Genomic DNA, 18,233 nt, shown 5'->3' with positions numbered 1-18,233 from the left:
TCTATCAACATTCATATGCACGGGGCTGTGGGGAGGAATCTGTCTGTACTCATATACGTTGTTTCTGCAGTCATGGCTCCGTATGGCTCTGTTCAGATATTCCTTTCATGATACAGAACTGTATCTTCCAGCAATTTGCAATAGAATTTGTTCTGCTGCATCAAGTAGCTTTTATGATAAGAACTCCCAAAGCACCTTTCCCAAGGTGTTCAGGCTCAGTGGAAATCAAATGCTGTGCAGAAGTTAGTGTTCCTTTCCCCCCCCAAACTTCAATGGACAGTCCAATCAAGTATATAAACAGCCATGCAGCTGTCTGCCCGAGGTACAAAACCGCTTCTAACAGCTCAGATCACAACAACCTGCCCAGTTTAAAGAATAGAGCACTTAGTGAAGCAGAAGCGCAGCCAGATGGACAGGCAGGCTGGGCCTCTTCTCATCAAGAAACAAAGATGCAGCGACAGCATCTGCTTGAGAAATGCAGAAGGTTTTTGTCACACAGAGACGAGCATCATCTGCCAGCCTCACATCACATGAGCCAATTTATGTGCAGGAAGGATCGAGGTCCTTCTCTGGAGGAGTTGCACTAAGCTTTTGAACACAGAAGTCAGCCCCCATGAGCAGGAATCTACATAATATATCATTTTCTTCCCCGTATCAGTGTATTTTAAGGTGACTGCAGGAGTTGGGTATCTCCTGAAGTGAGCACAGCACTAACACTTCCTCAGCAGGTGCTTGCAACAGCCCCTTTCTCAGATGAACCTACACAAAGAAACAACAAAACAAGGGGAAAAAAAAACACAACTCCCTCATCTCAGAGGGCTTGTTTAGAATGATGCTCTTTGAAAGGGAATCAAGAGAAAAGAAACAAATGAAGATGTAAAATTAGAGCTCAACGGCTCCGTGTCTGCCCAGTGACAGCAGCACAGCTGTTCAAACATTAAAGCACGGCTGACTCAGTGTTTGCCTCCTTCCCACTATCACAGTGGACCTCAGCGATGCAAAGCCTGAAACCAGCACGGCCTCCAATTCAAGTAGAATTGTTATTTGCCACCAAATCCACCTCATGTAGAGCAGATTCCTCTGGTTACGTGATATACTGCAACAAGAGATTGACCAGCTGAGGTAGGAGAAAACAACTGAAATCTTAGTTCTCCAAAGACCACCAGCAACACCACACCTGGTATCTGATGGCATAACACTCCCCCTTAACATCAATGTGATCTGCTTATTGACCACTGGAAGCAAACAACTTTTGCCTTGCCCTGTATTGCCTACAACTCATCCTCAACACAAACCTCAATTACACACTAAAGCATTTAAATGAACTCACATAACTATCACTTTTGTTAAGAGCTGTTGCTATACAAAGCTGGCATGTAACTTCATAATGCTTTTCCTTCCACACTAATTTCAATAGCAAACAACTCTTCATTCAATAGTTTCCATTGCAATTACTAAACCATTATTGTCCCATGCAGACTGGCATCCAAAAACCCAGCTACAACAAACAAACCTGTGTAATACCCACTGTTGCATGTCCTCAACTCCTTGTTTTCTCCCTTTTAATAGCCAACCCTTCCTGAACTAAAATTGTCCAACACAGCACATGTTTGAAATGTTTAAAATCCATTATGAAATGCATATGGTGGTGCAGCACTTACAGGGTTAAGTGAACAGCAGAAAACATAGGCAGTCTTCAACAGCCATCTTCATCAGGGAAACCTCTAAAGCACAGCAGTGGGTTCATGTCAGAACCTTCCAGAGCTGCAGTGGTGGAGTGAAGGCACACTGTGTGCAGGAAGGATTGCAGGATCATAGGATGAATGGAAGGACGAGTTTCAGGCAGGATCTTCTGTGGCTCTCCCTCCTTCCCCCCTCGCCCCCACCTCTATCCAAAGAGCAGTTTTAAAGCCAGAGGAAACAAACGATGAGATTACGACTGACAAAGTTCACATTTATAACACTGGCCCTAATCTGTCTGCGACTGCAGTAAGTTAACAGCTTGTTCTGGCATTTCAGCAAGCACGGAAAGCAACTGCAAGCACCAACTGCTGCTACACAGCTGCTACACAGGGCTAGAAGGAAAGCAAGTGGCTGCAAAGCAGAACCAGGGACTGCAGCATCCACTGGGTGAGGTTCTGCTCTCACACGTTGCTCCCTCCTGCAAGCAACCTCTCTGCACAGATTCCTTTCTAGGACAGAAGGCAGCACTAGCAAGAGATGCTAAGGAATATCTTTTATATGAAGACAACCTTGTGGAGAGGAATAGGGATTTCATGCATCGTTTTCAGGGTAAGCAGTATGAGTTGATGTATAAGAAGTGATACCCTTCTCTCTTTCCCCTCTCAAAAAGTAACTACAGGACTGCAGCAGGATTTGGGCTCCTAAGAACCTCTTCACTCACAGGAGCTGCTTATAAAATAAGCACACTGGTTAAATACAGACTTGCAAACACAGCTGTCCTCCCTATTATGCAGCTGGACTTCTAATGTGCAAAAACATACACATGAGCAGCTTTGCATATGCAGGCGCAACCTTTCACATGCATTATCATGACATAGCATGCAATTCTATCAAGCTACAGATCTATACATGTATGAATCCCTCCCCATAGGAAACATCTATTTGTGCTGTCAACCCATCAGCTTTTGGTGGTGGTTTTTGAACTGGAATCCTGTAAAAGGATGCTACATTTCTTCATGAGGCAGTGATCCGTTTCCCCTCCCAGTTTGCTTTCTAAGGCTAACTAACCTGTTGAGGGCAGTGCTTCTCTTGTGCATTGGATCTGGATACAGGAGTGCCAACAAAGCCAAGCTCTTCTACTTAGTCTTTTGACACAGAGCAAGCTCCAGACCAGAAATCAAATGACATGGGAGGCACAGACCATTCCCTTTTTGAAGTTACTCTAGTGCTGCCTTCATACAGTACCCAGCACACGGTTCTTTCAGTTAATAGGGACTATTTAATCAGCTACACAAAGGAACGGCGAGATTCTCCCTTCAAAATCCAGGCCATTTTTCCTTAGGACTGTGCAAAGATCATTAAAAAGATTACAAATTATTCATGGCTCTAAGTTTAGAAGCCAAGTATGGCAAGTGCCTGCACACAGAATAAAGGGAACTTGATCAAGAGATTCTCAAACTTCTGCAGGGGCAACACAAGGAAACAAAAAGTGAATTGAAGCCCACAGTGTGCGACAACAGCTGTTAGTAATCCAAGCAGCAAAAAGGCACAGGAATGTTCAAGTGATTGCTTACTAGGACATACTCCATGTTAGTCACCTTCAACTCAAGAAAAGGCAAGTGACAAAAATACAAAGTGTTACAGATTGGGTGGTTGGTTTCTTTTCTTTTTTAAACAGAAGAGACCGAAGGAATCATTTTTTTTCTTCTTCAGGCATTTCTGTAATGCAATAATTGAGAATCCACCTCCAGACACTCACAGCACTTCAGCCAAACTCAAACTTTCCACTGCCTCCCCTCTATTTATGAGTCACCAGTAGAGCCCTCCCATCTCCCTCTTGGTTAGCACCACTGAAATACACTTTCCAGTCACTGAAGTGACACACACTTTCTTTTTGCATCTTCACTATCTCTCAAACTCTTCAAAGTATCTTTCTATACTAAAGTCACAGCATAGGATCTAAAAACCAATCCAACCAACACAACCCAGTCAACTTCAGAGCAAATGGAATTAAAGAAGCACAGCAGGCACACAAAGGACACACCCTTGACCTAAAGAGCACAAACACAATATCAATAGATTCTGTTAAAAACCACATGATTCTTCTCAGCCCAAATTGAGGTTATGAAGGTGACTGGGTTGGGGGGCAGGGAGATGGATACAGCACAGTTATATCAGTCCACTCTTATCTTTATAAAAGACCAACACTAGTCAAAAAATATAAATGATATAATTCCATATCTCAAATACACAACGTGACACCAGTTGATTAATTAATAGTAATTCCTAGTTGTTTCTTTTAAATAGGAAACTAACTTTCAGAGTTTGAGCTTGACTAAGTCAGGCAGTGCCTGAGGCCTTTTTCAACATATCTAACACAAGGTAGAATAATGAATCAGGCAGTGAACACTGCCATCATGTGTGTTAGGAGCACACATGGAGTTTACCAAGTTCTTAACTTGCTTAAGATACCGTGGGCCTTCCTTCAGAAGGTTTCTATGGAAACCTCAAATGATGTCTATAGGGGAACAGAAAAAAAGGTTTCCTAAGGTATGGCTGGAACAGCTCCATGGAAACGAGCCCTGACTGTCAGAGGAGGTGAAGGAGGCGGTTGTGTGGGAAGGAACTGAGGTGACTGTCATCTGTGCAAAACAGGAGCCATGCAGACCAGGTTAGCATCATCCAAACATCTGCTGCCTTGCAGCTGGCACAAAAACCTGACAGCACAGAGCTCTAGGGCAGCTTGAGGTCAGGTGCTGCAAGTCATCCCAGTGCCACAGACCTGGGATGCCCATAGACACAGTTACAGTAAGCACACTATGCCACTGCTAAGTGTAGGAGAAACTTCCCAGAAATCCCCATTTTCTTCACAAATTAAGAGAAAAATCGTACCAAAACATGTTATTTTTGGACTGCAGTCAAGTCTCCCCAGGTAAAACTCAGCTGAACAGAGTGTCTGAGTCTGATGCAGTTACTCCTACCATAAATACACTATCTCATGCTGAAATAAGCAATAGAATAGAAAGAAGCCAAAGCAAACGTATTGAAACATTCTTAATCAGCACATGTCAGTCTACTAAACTCAGATATATTATTTAATGCTGTCTATTTGAAACTATCCAAGCAGCTGACTATCTGAACCTCCATTCTCTAGCTGTAAAACTGGAACACGATCTCAGCCAAGACCCAAAACTCTCCTGGAGCATTCACAAAGATGAGTGAAGAGCGGGAGATGTTACAAAAAACATTAAATAGCTTCAAATTCCCCACTGAAAAGTCAGAGTTCTCCCAACATCTGGCTGCTTTGTCTCCCATTGGAAAAGCAACATTGTGTGCAGTTATAAGAGGAACAGAGTTAAAGAAACGTATGCCCCCTTGTCTTTTTTCCTCCATTTCATTTCTCTTTTCCACTCCCTCTGATTGTGTTCAACCAGAAGGAAATGTTTTGATTCCAAATGCAATCTTGGAGACTCACTTTAAGCCATACCCTGAACTTGTGCAATGCTGAGACATCCCCCAGCAGAGCTCAGGGTAGGACAGACTACATACAAAGCACTCAGAGCTCTTCCTCCTTTTTATTACATTAACATACAGCAAGGCCTTTCTTAATAAGATCAGAGTTCCAAGGCACACAGCAGGTCTTGCCCTTCACTGAGCTTTCCAGACCCTGTTTTCTTATTGCATCCCTCCAGGACAATTCTTTGACCTCTTCCTGCCTTCCTCCATTGCACATTCCTCACATTGCCTGCCAAAACTTCACACTCTTCGCATCAGATTCCCTCATTACAGCTCAGGAAGAGCCTTCCTTGTCGATCTTTAAGTAAATCCCACTAAATCCTCTCCCCCACACTTTACAGCTTGGCCACTTAGTGCTCTTCTGGAGAATACAGCTTTCTCCACTGCAGGGATTTAAATCCAACCCACTGAAAAACACAGCATCAAAAACTCTGGTGAATGTCAGTTCACTGGAACAGAGCCCAGAGGTCAGAGCTGAAATACTGTTGTTTTCAGTTGATGATTTGGAAGCGAATCAAAGCTGAAACCTGGGCTGTCATTATAGGGAGAACCAGAACCAGTCCCAGCCTCAGCTCACAATTGGAAGTCTTGACTTTTTGCAGCCTTTGGTTTCCATTCAGACAAACAACTTCAGCAAAGAACTGCCGAAGTGAACAGGAACAAACACACGAGTGAAAGAGATGAATGTTAAGTAAACACCTTCCAAATAAAACGATGCTGCACACAGCTTCCATGGGCACCTGCACTGCTCTAATAACCACTTTCACATCTCAAAAGCACAAACAAACCTTGCTCATCTCAGACTGCCAATCACAGTCACACACATTGTATAAATATGCATAAGACATCAGTGTTGGACAGTCTGAAGTTAAAACATTCCCAGCAGTGGGGCAATTATGCTTCTCTCCTTCCCAAAGATAATGGAAGTTAATAACATTTTTATGTGACAAATTGTGGGTATCTTCTGAATACATCTTCTGTCAGAGCTGTGCTGTCTTCTTGCCACACCAAGAAGCTCTGCAAAGTCAGAGCACAATTAGTTCTTAACCAGTTTCCCAAGCTGCCAGCATTATGTTCTCCCTTGCTTTCTCTCCTCAAACCACTTCGTTACTGCCCAACACTGATGCATTAACTTGTTTATATTCACTTCAGTACATAGGAGCTGTGTTCTCACCCCTTAACATGCCTTTAACAATAACAAATAGGATCACTCCTTAGTCCAAAACACTCAAGTGCAAGGGCTCATGGTTTAATTTCCTCTTCATGTGTGAAACCCAACCATAATAATCTAGTTGAATGAAACCCCTAAGAATAAGATTATCTTGGGAATCCTGCTAACGATCAGAGGGTGCTAAAGAAAGGAACAACACAGTAACGATTAACAAGTTATTGAAGAGCTTCACTAGAACACACACAGATGGCACACAGACAGTCAAATACTACACATACATTTTCATGACATTTTGGAAGCAGCACATTTGGATTTGAATACGCCAAGCTGTTACTCAGAGCAGCTTACTTGCCACTGACAGAGCTTTACCCAATTCATTTTCATATTTAAAGACATCTGCAGCACACATCTTTGAGCAAGCTCGTAGTAAAACTATTAACATGGATTTGCTATGTTGCTGTGATTAGTTTTCCTCTCTGTTTTCAGTCTGGAGTCAGCCTGGAAGAGGCCAGAGGAGGAACAGGAACCCCACATGCTTAAAAGAATAGATACTTTCAGAAGCTTTTCTTACTCCTGGATCACAAAAGCAGCAATTCAAGCGACCCTTAGATGCTTTGCCAATTTGTCAATGTGTTTTATGATCTCCAAAGCCATGTGTGTTCTCCATTCACTACAGAGGCTGAAGATGAGCATCTTTGCTATTCTCATAAACCAGTGCAACAGATGATGACACCCAGCTCCCATTTTAAAGCAGATCTAAGCAGTAGTTTTCCAGTCAGCTGTCAACTACTGCGGCAGAATCCCTTTCTATGGTACTAACATATCGGACAGAAGGCTGTAGGATCCATGCAAACAGTTACGTGGGATACTGAAATGTTTTCATGAAGTAAAACCCATTCAACATTTCTTGTTGCTGCTGATGGGATTTAGGGTTTTTATTTGTTTTAAATGGGGATTCGGTAGAGAAGTGTGCAGCCATTGAGCCAATCACTACTGCCCATCTAAAGGTAACAAACAACCCTGGAGATGCTGACCCCCAGGCTGCTGCTATAAACCCTAGGTTACCCTGAGGCTAACTGCAGAGTTATGCCACAACACACACATTTGTTATTGCCATGCTTCTAACAGTTCCTTTAATATTAATTTAAATACCCTTCTGTGAAGTTTGTTCACACAGCAAATGGGGAAAGCAGAATGCTCTCTTGTGGACACAAACTACAAGTGTTGGCCTTGAGCAACCTCGTCTCAATTTCTGTTCTCTCTTCAAGATGAAGGGATGTCTCTAGAGAGTCAAGGGCACTAGAAAGCAGATCATCTCAGCAATAATTACACTTGACATTCAAATTACAGCCCAGAATAATTTCATTTAAGCTTTCACAAAGTAACAGGAAATAAATACATCAATAAGCATCACAGAAGAATGACAGGCTGACATGACAGCATTGTCAAGCTCCTTGGATTCCTACACTTACAATTCATGAATGGGGGAAAGGGAAGCTAAAAACAAAGCTAAAACCCACTTGTTAAACTCTATTGCCTCTTAAAACTAATGGATTGAAGGAAGCACTGCAGCACTGGTATTAACTGACATTTTGACAGTGAAACCAATGGAGAGCACTGACTGCAGAACAACACTAGACCTGTTTTAAAAAGAAGTTTGCCTTCAAAGGTAATATCAGCCACCAGAAAACAGAACAAGAACAGTTATTTCTTCACTGGATGACCCTTATCTCACATGCATTTCCCACACGCCAGCTTGGTCAGCATCACCACGCAGCTCACTCTGTTCAGCCTCAGTTCCTTCAGTTATTGGTCAGAGAAGGCACTGACCTGAACTGCTTCTTCCAGCTCTAACATTGCACAGACTTTGAATTGGAGCAGATGTTCCAGACCTCTACGGGCTCCTTAGCTCAGAGGCAGCACATGAATACAGAGCTCCTCCTGACTTGAGCTATACAGACAGCTCTGAGAAGGTGCCAAAACCCACAGGAGACAGAGTGTCTCCAAGCAGGACATGGGCAGAAACACTCACAAATCCACACTGCTGCACTGCCTCCCAGAAGCTCCAACAGAAAACCTTTAGGGCTGCTGTCCCATTTTGCCCTCATCTGGCTTTTCTAAATGAGAGATCAAAGCTGCCTTTGTACCACAGATTCTCATTATAAGGTTAGGAGCTTCTCTCTCATTGGGCTACTGAGGTAGCACAGAGCCTTCATACACACTGGTCACATTCATTCTCACTCCTTCATGCTACAAAGGAGAAGCCTTTTGACAGACAGCTCTAACTCAAAACAGGGTATTTTTTAATCTTCTTTCCTATCCAGCGTGGATCCCTAATGCTTTCCTTGGCAAGGACAAGGAAGAGCAGATGTTCAGTTGAGAGAAGTTCATGACAAATATTGCATACTGGTTTCCTATGCTGTACGATATAGAAATTAGAATGAAAACCAATGAAGAAGATGGCCCAGATTTGGTGACTAATTTTGTAACGTAAGCAAACACATTGCTGAAGAAATGAGGCAACTTTGCCAAGTGGAAAGTATCATAGAACCAAGTAACTCAGCAGTAGAAATTCCCTTGAGCTGAGGCATTTGTTTCTCTAGCCCACTGATTTTTATCTCACCAACCAGTCAATGCTGAGCATTAAATACTGGTCCAACTATTGGGCACCCTCAGAGCCAGGGAAGTCTAAACATCTGAAGATAAAAGGAAACCTGGAGAAGCAAAAATGCTGCAGAAGAATCACCCAATTCATCAGTTTCTCCACTGGATTAATAAGTTTGAATGAGTACATCTTGGCTGGATGACAGCTATGGAGAGACTGCAGTGACTCATAAGGTAAAACATCACGCAACTCAAGTTGTTTAAAAGAGGTCTCCAGAGTGTGAAACACAGAATAACAGGACAAAAATGAACTAAGGGAATTAAGAAGGAGCTTCTTTCAATCATAACACAACTGAACTTCAGGTTGGAAAGGTAGAAGAAGGGTGTAGGGCTGTAGCACAAGTAAGAATTAGGGTCACTTGTAAAGCCTTTATCTAGATCCAGGTTGCAGTTTCCACCCTGGTGATCATAAACAAATTATCCTACAACCATTTCCCAGCACAAAGGGTGGAACTGGTTACTGGAAATAGCAATCTCTCCCATGCTTTTCATTATGGCTGGACGCCACCATGGAAAACATCACACTAAATAATCACGCACCAGGAGTAATGCAGAGTTGCTGATTTTCTCCATCCTGCCGCCCACTTTCCCAATAGGGTTTCTAAACCCTAAGTAAAGAAACAACCATTTGGCGTGGTCAAAACACCAAGCCCTGAAATTTCTTCCCCCACAGCAGGTCTGCTGGTAATCCTGCCCCGGTAGATTGATGGGCTCTCTTTGAGTTCAAAAGCTGACATGACTGCTAGCAAGCTATTAAACACAATCTCTACTAATCCAGTAAATTCTTGCTCTTTAGTAGAGCAGCTCTGAACACTCAGGATGAGGTTACAGCAAGTTCCAATTCTATCCCTGCTTATGAATAACAATTCTCATTGAGGCAGGTAAGAATTAGAAAACAGAGTTGTGCACATGTCTATGGGATGCTTTCACAGACATGCCTTGACATTTCTATTACATTAAAGTTCACTAGAATAAACACATATAGGGACAGTGACCCAAGGGAGTCCAAAACCAAGCATTTATATCTTGTGGGATGAGAACTCTCTCCCCCTACAACACACATTTGTAAGGCAAACTCATAACACTAAACAGGCCTTTTTAAAACATAGCATGAAAACTCAGTACCAAGATTGGAAGTGTGAGGAAAGGTGTGCCAACAAGACATATTGAGGTTGAGGTTTAAAGTGGGATATCAAGAAGAATTCCATCCCAGAAAGAGACATCATGCGTTGGAATTGGCTGCCCAGGGAGATGGAGTCACCATCCTTAGAGGTACTTTGGGGACATTCAGACTTGGCACTTAAGGGACATTATTTAGGGACATAAGGACATTATGGTCTTAAGGGACATTATTTAGTGGTGGGCTTGCAGCATTTGGTAACAATTTGATTTGATGAGTATCGGATGCTGTAATTCTAAAACTGTGCAAAGGAAGGAAAGAAGACAACAGACAGGGGTCAAGCACAAAACACACCTTTGGCTGGGTTTCTCTTCCTGTTTACTGGTAAATACTTGATTTATTCAAGTCTCAGCACAGGAGGGGGGAACGTGCAGGAAGCTTTTCCTTGCTTTGATGCACAACTGCATGTGAATATTTCATATTTCCTTAGAACTGCATCAGAAGGGAAGATTCCAGACTTCTGAGCAAGCGAGGGCTAAAGCCTGTTTGTTCCCCTGCTCACAGTCGCTATTTAATGGGCACAGAGTCCTATTTTTAGGATCACAGACGCCCTGTGCACCACCTCACCACATCACTGACTCCGCAGTACCAGCGCTCAGCAGGTAGAGATAAACTCAAGCTGTAGCTGATGCCTAGTTTAGGTGCTTATCAGCTCAAAAGGAAACAAGGCTTATCTGACTTGTCTAAGCTCTACCACAGACACACTGCGATTGTGTTAAGCCCCGTAGTCACTGCTCCTTGCATATAAAGGACCACAGGTACTTAAATGACTGTTCCAAGGAACCCAAGATGGAACAAGTCTCTCTCATTCATCTTCTGTACTAGTTCAAACTCCTTGTCTTCGTAGCACCCATAAATACTCCCAAATGAAAAGATCAGGAATCATTTGTGGGAAAAAAACAATAAACCTCTCTCCTAGGATACAACCCAGCCAACTAACCAGGCATTAGCTGGACTTGATGTGGTTTTCCTCTGCATGAGAGATGCTAAAAAGTTCAAATCCACAGCAAGGGGACATGTGGCTACACTGCAGTCACCAGGCCTGCTAGCTGGGCATAGTTACTGTAAGTGACCTAGTTAGAAATGGTAATGTATGCAAGAAAGCTGCAGAAATCTCACACTGAATCAGCACTGCAGCCTACACCAGCACATCAAGAATTGGTTTCACTTCTCTACCCAGCTGTGCTCTGTCTTACCACAAGCTAAGATCTCTCTAAACAGCAGTTTCTCTTTCTGAGCCACCTGGTTGGTTTAGTATGAGATGAGCAAGGCACGTGGGAAGACATCTTCCCTCCCTGTGCATGCTCTGCTCCACATTTTATACAGTTAGCCTGAAAACCAGGCCTGTCAGATCAGGTAAACCATTCCTCTTGGGATGTGTTCCCTCTTTGCTGAAGGGGCTAAAAGGGCAGCAAGGTCCCACAGCTCACGGGGCTTTGCCCTTTCTACTGTGTCATGTGTCACAATGATGAGCGCGGCACCACAGGGGGAGACGACAGCTTGTTCTTTTGCATTAGCTTCTCTTGGATCACACCAGGGCTGAACACGATCATAATGATCTCCAAAGAGCGTTTTCAATCCCCCTTCATTCCAGCACAGCACAGACAGGAGGCAATTAGCCCTACACAATCTATTTGTCTCACAGGGAAAAGAAGATGTGTTTATATCATAGCAGAGTCCACCAAGACACAGCATTAAGCAGGGTTACCACTTCCTTTTGAGTTTTCAAGGCAAGTCTTCCATCTGGGCACAGCAGTGTCACTGCATGCTGTCTGAAAACATCCCAAGCTAAGGTGCACAACATGGGACACCTCACTGGTCACACAAGCAAAAGGGGTGACCTCTGAAAATTATACCTTGCACCCCAGAACAGAAAGAGGAACTGCAATGCTAGCCAGAAAGCAATTAAAACCAGCTTATTAACTACCTGAGATGTTTAACTGGCTCCTGTTGCAACTACAGAATTTCTCCATCTCCATTTAGCACTACAACCCCCTCTAGGGTATCACACTTGTTTTGCCTGCTGGAAGCTGAGGACCAGCAAGGCTAACACAATCCACAGTACTTAGACACTTATATCAGCATTCTGTTACAACGGCTGACCTGAAGTGACATGCTTAGTCACTCCAGAAGCCAGCAATGGAGCAGTGACAACTCAAACCTCCAGGAGTCCTATGCTAGCTTTTCAACCAGCCAATTACTTCCTCTTTCAATGAAGCAACGTAGATCCTACTATTCATCTTCCATAAGAACAGCAGGCTGGGCCATAGCTGTCATCAACAGAAGAGCTTGAATGCAGACTACAGAACTACAATATCAAGATCATAATTAGTTTCACTCTTATTCACTTCAACACATAAAACACTGTGAAATTCAGCATACATACCAAGTTATTGACTGCACACCTGACCCAGCATGTAATGCTGTTCTGAGAACACTTCTGTTTCCAGAGTCATTTGTTAGTGAACCTGTGTTTATGTTATGCATGAAGCAGTTTGAGACAGATGTGAAGTAAATGGTGCTATAAGCATTTGTATGGATTGGGATGGGGAGGATGATGCACAGTTCATAAGTTCATGGGAAAGCAGCATGCACGACCTGACATCATGTTAAACAGGAGACATTCTAGCTCTGCAACTTGCATTGTTCTTCTGTACCAGAGTATTTGCTGAACATAATACATAGACATGCCAAATAAATGCATGTCATCATTGACAGCATTACAATCAGTAGACCAATCTATTTTTAATCCCGAGAACAAAACCTGCATGAGCTTCCATGGCATATGATTGCATTCCTCAGGTCAGTTAGGATTACGTTTAGTTCCTCCTGCTTCCCTACAGAACCTTTCCCTGCTGCTGTATTCCCTTAGTGCCCAATCCCAAATGAATTTAAGATTCTTCCTTAACCACAAATCTAGAATTCCAGCACTTCCACCATACAGTACCTATCAGATTTAACTGAACACGAGGGAAAAGCTTGGCTTTAGAAGCCAGGTCAAAAAACAAATTAGCAGAATAGGAATATAGTCACATCTTAAGACACGTTTAAATCTACAGATGTTTAAAAAATAAGCAACAGGTACTTTACAGATATTAAGGGGTGATATTGAACAAGTGCTGGAACTCACCGGCATCCACCTCCAATGTAGGCATGTCACAGTCTAACTACACGCACAGTATTTCATGGACAACAGCCAACTATGAATTCCTTGTCTTTTCTAAGTGAAATGCTTTCGGAAGTGCAGCCAAATATACACTAAGAATATTGACTATGAGGGGTTGCACTTCACATGCAGCCAAGGTTACTTGCAGGGAATTACATGGTCACCTCCAAGATTCAGACTCCTTCAAGATGCAAATTAATTGGAATAATGTATTTTCTGCCCTTTGGCAGCAAGCACAGTCATTCCATAAATAGTAGTTAGCTCCAGAATTCACTTGCTAAGTTAGCATCCCATGGTGAGCATTACAGCTGGTACTGATCATCTAGGTCACAAACCACATTTCTGCTAGTGTTTGTTAGCAGAGTTCTTTTCTCCTTCATGAAATTCAAGCAAAACACAAAGACGAAACCAAACCCAACTCTAAGGCACAGTGTGGTGTTTGAAGTCTGTACATTCAACCCCCAAGAGTTGAAGACATTTTTCTTCTCTTCAAGATGCTCTACTCTGTGGAAAACACTTAGAAAAGAAGGGAATGCCTGCCTTACCTTGGATCAAACCTGTGCCTGCTTTTGAGTCTGAAATTCCAATGGTTTATGAAGCTTGTAACTTCTGCATTCACCCAAACATAAACCACTCAGGGCTGACATTTCTCACGTGTCCACTTCTTCCCCTCCACTTTAAAAGATTTGGCTATTATTGAGATAACCACAACCAGCCAGCAGCAAAGATTAACGCTGTCACTATTTAAGGCCTAATGTCTGCTTCTGAGAAAGACATATGTTTTACAAGCAGAGTTTATCCACCCAATAATCAGTGTGGCCCAAATCCTTGCTCAGTTCCGCTCATGCTCCCATCCAAGAATGGGATCATTTACTGCTCTAAATAACACCTGCTGTCACACATGTGTATAGAAATGAATTACACAGGATATTCACAACCTTGTTACAGTTCATCCTAAGAGTAATCTGTGAAGCTGATCCTTACCTCAAAATTGAGAGTGCTGGACTAACCTGCTGCATCCAGCAGCCTGCAAACTCACATTCAGCGTGCTGCTTCTCAGCCTGCATGTTAAAGTGTTTGCCTAAGAATATGTACTTAAAGAAAAGCGCTTAGGTTATAAATAAACTAAGTAAGGAAATTAAAGGGGGGATAAAAAATATACCTACAGGAATAAGAAGCATCAGCACAGGGTGTGGAGAGCGTGGTATTAAAATTGAAGCACTATCTGCTGAAGTGTTTTGCAATATCCAGGAGGTCCAGAAAATACCGTGTGTTGCTAAATATACTGTGTGAAAATATCATCCTTCCTGTGCAATGGGACACCACTTCCATTCTTATGTGGTGTTCTGTATTTTAATACTGGGACTCCCAGAGATGAGTCTCAGCCAGTTAAAACTCATAAAAATTTAGTGGAAAGTAAGCAGATTTCTTCTCCCTCTGAACATGAGCTGATCTTCCCCATCACAGCTTCTTCCAGCAGTCCATGTTAATAGCTTTACTATCGACTTGCAGTAACCTCATAGCTCCAAGGAAGAAACACACCAGACAAAATGACACAAGATCCCCTCCCAGACACCTCCAAAGGAGAGAGATCTACCCCCAAACACCTCGATTATTATATCCCCCACATGGTAAACCATTAGCAATGTATCTGCTTCCCGCAGACCATCAAAACCCAGTACTGCCAGTGACTCCCAGCATCACCTGAGCCACACGGGGACAAGAGTATGGCAACAGGAGCACGGCTCTTACCTGGCTCTGCTCAGAGGGCACTCATTCATCAGCCGGCAGCAGCGCCTCGCAGTGCTGGAGCCCGATGTCTCCGTACGAGCAGACGATCCCCCCAGAGGGTCAGGATCCGGGCTGGGGAGGAGGGGACCCTTCGCTGTGAACCGGACACCAGCTCTGGAGGTGTGAGGTCAGTGACAGCCAGCCAACAGAGCTGGGAGCTGCTCCATGCCTCCCCTCGCACTGTAGCGCATCTCTCGCTGCCAAGTATACTGCTCGCACAGGAGCGGTGAGCCTCGTTAACCCTCCTCTGGCTGCAGGGTTGGAAGCAGGGGTGCCTCTCTGAAGGGATCTTCCTTCCCCTCTGCTTTCCAATCCATGCTCAGCGCTGCTCCTCTCCCAGATCAGGTGGGATTTTGCAATACAATCTTAAAGGGATTTAAAGGCACGGTGATAACGAGGCTGCAAAGCCAGCAGCATCCCCCACACAAACAGAACAGCTAAACAGCTGCAGATGGGGAAACTACAAATAAAACCTGGCATCAACATAATAAGGGTTTTCTGAGCTACAAGGGTGTCTAAACAAGTTTAATCCCTCATTGTTACCCGGAGCTGGTTTGAATCATACTATGAGAAGGTCTCAATATTTATACTTCCTCCACTTACAGATGGATTTAGAGATGGTCAGATTTCATGCACGTTCCCCAGTTGCCTGCAGTTTACATACAGTTCTTTGGGAGAATAAGTATTTGTTTCCAGACCCAGAAAGGTTAGAGAGCTAGGATTACATATGAAACACAGATACTAATCTAGACCAGGCTAATGGGTAATCAGGTTTGTTCTAGCATAGGATCACCTCTGAGTAGAGGTATCACTATAAGAATAAATAACACTCATGGCATTGATATATGATTCTCTTTTCCAATCTCATTTCTTTGCTTTTGCACATCGTTTTATTTCAGTGACTACAGACCAATTCTCCCTTTCATAAAAGCATGTCCTAGGGATTCAGACACCAAAGTTCTCATCAACTGCAATCAAGTCAAAGACCTGGGTACAGCCTGAAACTCTCACATATCTGTGTCTTTTCACCACAGTCCGCTGCAGAACCTAATACACAAGCTCCAGTTCTATCAGAAACGCTCTGTCCTATCCTGACAAGTCTCCAGGGACAGACTGACTCGTTTGATCTGCATCAGAGAAAGCCAGTGGACTGCTTTTAGTAGGTCAATATATCCCACCATAATCAAAGGGGAAAAAATGGGTTAAGAAGCATATACTACCTTAGAAACATAAGGCAAAGAGACCACAGATTATCAAAACCCACAACATAAACCCAGTGAAGCCCTCCACTTGTAATCCAGCTCTGAGCTCCTACACCATTTGCTCTCAAAGCAAACCACGACCTTCCTACCACCATTTCAAATCAACCATTGGCAAACCCCAGTGTTTGTTCTTTAACACCTGAGAGCACACAACTGTTAGCAATCCCATTTTACATGATGTAGACAGACTGCAGCCAGATGGCAAGCAGCCTTCTTGGGAACCATCTTACCTGCTATAAATGAATAGAGCAGCAGCCAAAGTGCAGCCAGGGACCAGAAGTTTGCCTACACTGCAGTGCAGATAACCCAGGTTGCCTTGGATAGCAGACAATCTAAGCAGAGAGCAGAACACCCCACACTGCACAGCCAGACTTCTTGGCTCACGGACACAGCAGCAGATGTACAGCAGAAGTGTAAAGTAGTTCTCCCCTCATTCCTTCAAGCAGAAGGGACAACCTTTCCCCATACCCAGTCTGAATTATCTCATTTAGAGGGTACAGTTTATATTATCTGATCTAATATAGAGTAGCAGCATTATGATGTGCTGAGGCACTCATTACCATTGAGCTGTAGATTTATATACAAGTTAGCAGCTGGCTAACAAGTTACACAGACACCCCCCAGCAACTTTAACCACTTCTCTAGAAGATAAATAACAAAATCAGCTCAAAAGAGCAACTTTATTACACCTCCTTGGTCTTCAAATCCAGCCTCCTACATTTCCCTACCTGCTTGTATTCACATACACAGTATCCAAATGGGAAGTACTTTCTGGAACTTTTATATTAAATATGTTAATTAAATGGAATTTTACTCCAGTGGTAAAGCTCTACCCTCATTCTAAGTCTATTTTAGACTCTAGTAAATTGCAGCCTTGGTTACTGCCACACGTGGGGTAAAATATTCCCTGTGTGGGGAGTTACCCACTGTAATAGTAGGATATTATTTACTGTAGTTGGACTCGATCCTAGCAACTCTGTACATTATACGACTTTATGAAGTACAAATAATCCACCAAACACAGCCATCCCTGGACCTTTAAAGCAAGGAAACTGCTTTGCCTATGCTCCTTACCAGCTGTGCATAAGCAAACACAGAACCAAAATCAATGCTCTTCAGCTAACGAAACAAACCTGTGTAAAGCACAGCTCCCTCGAGCCAGGCAGCTCTGCAGGCTGACAGCACAAAGCCAGCAGTGGTTTATCTGCAAGGGAGCATCCAGACATTCTGCAAACTTAACGTTATAATCACTGTTTGGGGTTAGTCTACCTGGATTTGAAGGATTCTGTTCTCAGCAGCCAAAATATATCTGGAATACAGCTGCTGTTCAGATACAGCCATTACTCAAGCAATTCTGTTATGTTAAGGCTATCTCAGTCCCTTGTTTTGAGTGCTCATCCATAAAAAGCAATGCTCACCCCTTCCAGAAGCCTATTACTGCTCCACACATCACCCCATGTCTCAGAAAATCAGCCTTGCAAACAGAGCTGTCAATGCACAGCTTAAAATACACCGAGGATGGTAAAGTTACACAGGGTTTTCCACAGGACTGATGGCAATTTCTGAAGGTAGATATAGCAATAAAAACACGCTCCCTACACTTACAGTAATTATGCAATCTTTAGATATAAAATCACATTCTGTTCCCTTAAGAGGGAAAGGATTTGTGCCCTTTAAAGGCATCTCTGCCATTTTACATCCCCTTCTGCAAGGTTACAGTCTGCACAAAGCTAATCCAGTGCTTCAGAGAACGCTGTTTGACCTCACAGACTTACAGGGATATTGATAAGCTACAAAGGA

At 43.2% G+C, this 18,233-nt stretch overlaps 1 protein-coding gene across 5 annotated transcripts in view; it reads right to left on the bottom strand.

Annotated features, from left to right (window-relative positions):
* The window catches only part of GRAMD1B (GRAM domain containing 1B), a 96,516-nt gene extending 80,878 nt beyond the window's left edge, over positions 1 to 15,638 (bottom strand). For 2 of the 5 annotated variants that reach the window (XM_085526132.1, XM_085526134.1), the window contains exon 1: positions 15,133 to 15,638. In XM_085526132.1, the coding sequence (XP_085382258.1) occupies positions 15,133 to 15,161 (29 nt within the window). In that variant the 5' untranslated portion in view covers positions 15,162 to 15,638. Of the gene's footprint in view, positions 1 to 1,661; positions 1,703 to 15,132 lie in introns of those variants that run through there. The other 3 variants (XM_085526124.1, XM_085526148.1, XM_085526133.1) reach the window with 3 other exon arrangements.
* Positions 15,639 to 18,233: the final 2,595 nt, after the last annotated feature.

The sequence above is a fragment of the Coturnix japonica genome, chromosome 34 (genome assembly GCF_054131305.1).
Source record: "Coturnix japonica strain WE chromosome 34, WE-NBRP24, whole genome shotgun sequence".
NCBI lineage: Eukaryota > Metazoa > Chordata > Aves > Galliformes > Phasianidae > Coturnix > Coturnix japonica.
Note: the sequence above shows the minus strand (reverse complement) of the source record. Positions and strands in the feature narration are given on the sequence as shown.